Source organism: Diadema setosum, chromosome 4 (genome assembly GCF_964275005.1).
Source record: "Diadema setosum chromosome 4, eeDiaSeto1, whole genome shotgun sequence".
Taxonomy (NCBI): Eukaryota; Metazoa; Echinodermata; class Echinoidea; order Diadematoida; family Diadematidae; genus Diadema; species Diadema setosum.
Genome location: NC_092688.1, coordinates 1090140 through 1095037, shown reverse-complemented (window position 1 = coordinate 1095037; position 4898 = coordinate 1090140). Strand labels below are relative to the sequence as shown.

Sequence of the window (4898 nt, the reverse complement as noted above, 5' to 3'; positions counted from 1 at the left end):
GTTTTACGTTAAGAAAGATCGATCATCTATGAAACAAATGTAACATTACGACATAATCAAGCTCCTTATAAGAATTTGCATGTTAGTATAGACGTGACACACGTGCATCCAATTATTACATGTAAATGTATCCAAGGTGTATGTCATTTACTCAGAATATTTTACCCAAAGATTTATTTTTTTTTTTTACCATGATATTACTGCAGAAGAACAACATCTATCGCACTTCACATTTCACATAAAATATGTAAAGTCTATCTGTAGTGCAGAAAGCTATCTCACCACTCTCAAACTCTTGTAGATAGTACCACTGTAATTCTGGTACTATTATTTTGAAATCAGTGATGAAATTGTGCACGTGCTCCAAATCTCTCGTGTATCGATCGATACTGACGAGACCCTCCTCGTGCTTCACCCAGGCTACAATGACGGAATCATCTCTACAAACAGCTGGAAAGGGATCCATACCCTCCTTCATCAAGACATTCTCCTGCTTTCCGTTACCATCGATGCATACGACAGCTGATGGGTCTGTCAGAATCAGTTTCTCCATGGTGTGAAAACAGCATAATTGCCAAGGTGAATATTTATCACACATTATTTCCCTGACTGCCTTACCACCCTGTGGGGTAAATACCTGTATCTTTTTGGACTCCCAATAACTCACGTAGATATTATCATCTCTATCCACAGTGAGACCACCATACCCTCCTTCATCATAACTCATTGTCTCGAACGTGACGTCAAGCTTCTTCCACTGAGGAGTATAGAGTGATATCTCGTGTTTTGTATTACGTACAACTCTTCGACCATTAGACAGAAATCCAATTTCAAGGTTACTGACATCCTTCAGCACGGTCTGCTGTAACTCGCCATCAGGGGAGTAGAGATGGATTCCTCCTTTAGACGATACCACCGCCATCTTACCGTCCGGTGCACGAGTCATACAGGTCATGATGTTTTTGCTAGGGAGCTCTATATCTGCTTTGATATCCCATGTGTAACCTTCCAGCTCTCCTAGAGAAAGTTCATTGACCTTCACATGTTTCCTAAGTGAAATCTTCCGAGCTCGTTCTGTCACACCTCTCGGTGATTGGTCGTCAGGATAATCTCGTCCCAGAAAGCTCTTCAAGTTCTCACACAGCGTGTCGTGTGCAATCAAGGCGTCTTTCTCTAGCGGTACCTTTACACCGTTAGCCACCAGCTCTTCCATTACGTTCATTTGATGGATTGTTTGGTGACTCTCTTCATCCATAGCTTGTAATTCCTTCTCGAATTTTTCAGACAATTGTTTCACTTGACATTTCAGGGTCTCTCTTCTGGCTGACAATAGTTTTATATATTCCTCGTAGGTCTTGTCGATGCAATTATTGAGTCTTCTCATTATGTTTGCTATTTCATTGCGCTGGGTCTGTATGAAATCGATATGATTTTCAATGGATGTTGTCTTTGATTTTGCCTCTTTTTGTAACTCCTTGATAATTGTCATTAATTTCTCCTCATGGATAGCTGCCTCTTCGATGTGATGTCCTGCTTGCAAGTGTCTTAACATGCCGCATCTTAAGCAGACGTACTCTCGACATCCGGTACAGAAGAACTCTTTATCATCGTTAGGATGGTTCTTACATTTCAGTCTCCTCTTAATCGGAACTTTCCCCGAAAGGATCTCACTCAAAGCTGTCACTGTGTGAGTGGAAAATGGTGTCCAGCTGGAATGTTTTGAGTCGCATAACTTACACATATATTTCCCACAGTTCTGACAGTAGGACACAGCTGGTGGCTTTTCGTCCATCTCACAAGCTGTGCATGTTGGACTTTTGGTTTTCACTTCGTCTACAAGAGAACTCAACGGTATGTTTGTTTGTAACTTACTCACATCTCCACTAGGTATGGGTGTTTCTTTCCTGCATACAGGGCATGTTATAGTTTGTTGCTCTGGTTGAGTTTGAAAGATACGTTGCAGACAACCTTTACAGAAGGTGTGAGAACATGTCAGTGATTTAGGTTGGTTGAAAAGTGCCAGGCAGATAGGACACTCCAGATTCTGGCTGCTGATATGATGAAACGTTGCCATGGTGTCTGTTTAGTAGCATAAGAAACACAAGATGGTATTAGATACATCGATAAGCATTAGCAGAAGTATGGTTTGAGAAAATTAAAGAGAGGGGAAAGGTCATGAGAAGCGAAATAAGCGAAATGAGAGAAATTTGATATTATTTGGAAACATGTGTCAGTTAAGTTGTTTGTATGTCTTGTACAAATATCCGTATCCTTCATGATTGATAGTCTTAAAATATTTTCTTTTGATATTTTGTAGATAATTTATATATCCTGGTTTCGTTTGTCTTGGGAGGCATGTGAGAACTTTATTCATTTACCTAATACTTCAAGAGCAGAAATAATCACAAAGAAAATATCTCTTTCAGTCATTAAATTAGGTTACCACACCTTCATGGATGAACAGGACGGGCATCATTTTTTTTTTTTTTTAATTAGGAAATGTGATGCGATATAACCGGATCAACAATTTTGCCCGTTAAGTATGTTGCGATCTGAGAGTATTCGGGTACACTCATAAGCTTATAAGCTAACAAGTTTGGAGGGACTCAAGTGCCTAAGAGAAGCAAATATGTCTAGATTTAAGCATTATTATTTGATGGACCATTGGGTGCACAACATACATCAAGCACTTTTTGAATATTATATAGTGGTAATCTGCGGACAGTTCCAAGAATTCTACATGTATGAATAGCCACCTGCTCTCTTGTCTTTCATTGATTTCATACCAGTGTCGTTTAAAACCACAAAGTGATTTAGCAGGCCATCTTTAACACACTAAAAAGGGAAGTCCGAAAGAGGTCTGATCTGTGCCAATTAAGTTCTACTCATATCTCCTAATACCCGGAAGTAAATTTGCTTGCACTATTGTCTGATAAAGTCCTTACGTGTTGTTTTATTTCGAATGGAGACGATTGCCAATATCGTTAATCAAACAGTTTTATTCAAACAAGCTAACCCAGTCTTCTTGCCGTACTATCATGTTACAATATTAACATAGGTTGTGGGGTAACTGCGACCAGCAGCCCCATACGCATAGCGTACGCTATGCGTATGGGGCTGCTGGTCGCAGTTAGTTGTGGGGTTACACATGTTGACCAAAACTAGCAAAATAATAGAAGAAATGTTCACCAAAAGCACGAGGGAGAATCGATTCTAAGCAAATTCATCAAGCATGCATTATTTGTGAAACTGCGTGTCACTACAAGTAACACGAGTGAGTTTATATTGTTTCGTATGCTTACCACGTATGCCGTACTTCCGGTCTCAATATTGCTGGTTGATGTCTGGCTCTGAAGTAGGCCTACATGTATAGGCATGGAGTAACAACCTGATGTCTGCTCAGCATGAGGGGAGGTGTGAACACAATAAGATTGAATATTACTTTAAAGACCCACACAGAATATCAAGAGTTAGTTTTTGGTGAGAGAGATGCATTACGCAGCATTCATAAAAATACTAAAAATGGTCGGGCGATTGAAGCAGGCATACTCAGTATCAGAGGAGTGGGTGTATTGACCGTGACCTCTACACTGCCAACCTTTAGAAGCGGGTTTTCCCCACATCTCCAATACAGGGCTCACACCTGTAAATACAATGGACTGTCCCAGACCCCTTCACAAATTCGTACCAAAGATACCAAAATAAATGAAGAAAAAAATTGATTAAAAATCAATGATGTAGTTTGGCAAAAAACTGAATAGCTGTAGATATTGAGTATGAATTCTTCTACAAACTGCATTTTGGTTGGAAGATGACAGCTTTTCTGATGGAATTTGAGGGGACTATATTTCATTGGGTACGTGTACGGAAAATAGGTGATTTTTTGAGTGACAAGAACTCGTAGTCTGGCTTTGCGGACCCCTGGACAGAATTAGAGCAGAACAACCCAACCTGGCAATCTGATGGATGAAAGGTAATATCTCACTTATTCAGGTTAGTGAAGATGAAATACCTCATTTCTCCCAGCTATTTTACAGAATTTTTTGAAATTTGAATTTTAACACACGTCTCTATGGGGAATTATTTACCCGTGTGAGCCCTAAAGAGAATGCACGCAATACATGCAAGTCTATGGGAAGTATTCATCACATACAAGCTTGGCTGGTTTATGTTGATCTTGTATTGTGTCAGATCTCTCTTCCTCCCTCCCCCTTCTTCTCCCTACTCCCCCCCCCCCTCCCTCTACCTCTCTCCTCTACTCCCCCCCCCCCAACTCTATCTTGCTACAATTTCTTTTCTTAATATTATGTTCTTGTGGTACTAGATCTTAGTAAATAGCAGTCATGAATATCACACAACTTTGAATGACTTCTTGTATTGTGTATCTTGTATTGTGTCAGATCTCTTCCTCCCTCCCCCTTCTGCTCCCTACCCCCCCCCTCTGATCCCTCTACCTCTTTCCTCTAACTCCCCCCCCCCCACTCTTCCTTGCTACAATTTCTTTTCTTAATATTATGTTCTTGTGGTACTAGATCTTAGTAAATAGCAGTCATCAGTATCACACAACTTTGAAGGACTGTGTTAATCTTGTATTGTGTATCTTGTATTGTGTCAGATCTCTTCCTCCCTCCCCTTCCCCTCCCTACCCCCCTCTCTCTACCTCTCTCCTCTACTCCCCTCCCCCCCCCCCCCTCCTCAACTCTGCCTTTCTACTATTTCTTTTCTTAATATTATGTTCTTGTCACTAGATCTTAGTACATAGCAGTCAGTCATCAGTATCACACAACTTTGAATGACTGTGTTATTTTAATGTATTTCTTTGTTTTGGCTACCACTGAAACAGCTCAAAATACATAAAGTTAGTCTGTTTGACAAAACAAAGTCTTATCAAGTACTTT

General features: G+C 40.2%; 1 protein-coding gene across 1 annotated transcript; it reads right to left on the bottom strand.

The window, feature by feature from the left end:
* Window positions 1-217: 217 nt before the first annotated feature.
* LOC140227156 (uncharacterized) lies at window positions 218-2074 on the bottom strand. Its single transcript, XM_072307589.1, has one exon. It carries the CDS (start codon window positions 2072-2074, stop codon window positions 218-220), a length of 1857 nt encoding a protein of 618 aa, XP_072163690.1.
* Between the last annotated feature and the right edge of the window lie 2824 nt (window positions 2075-4898).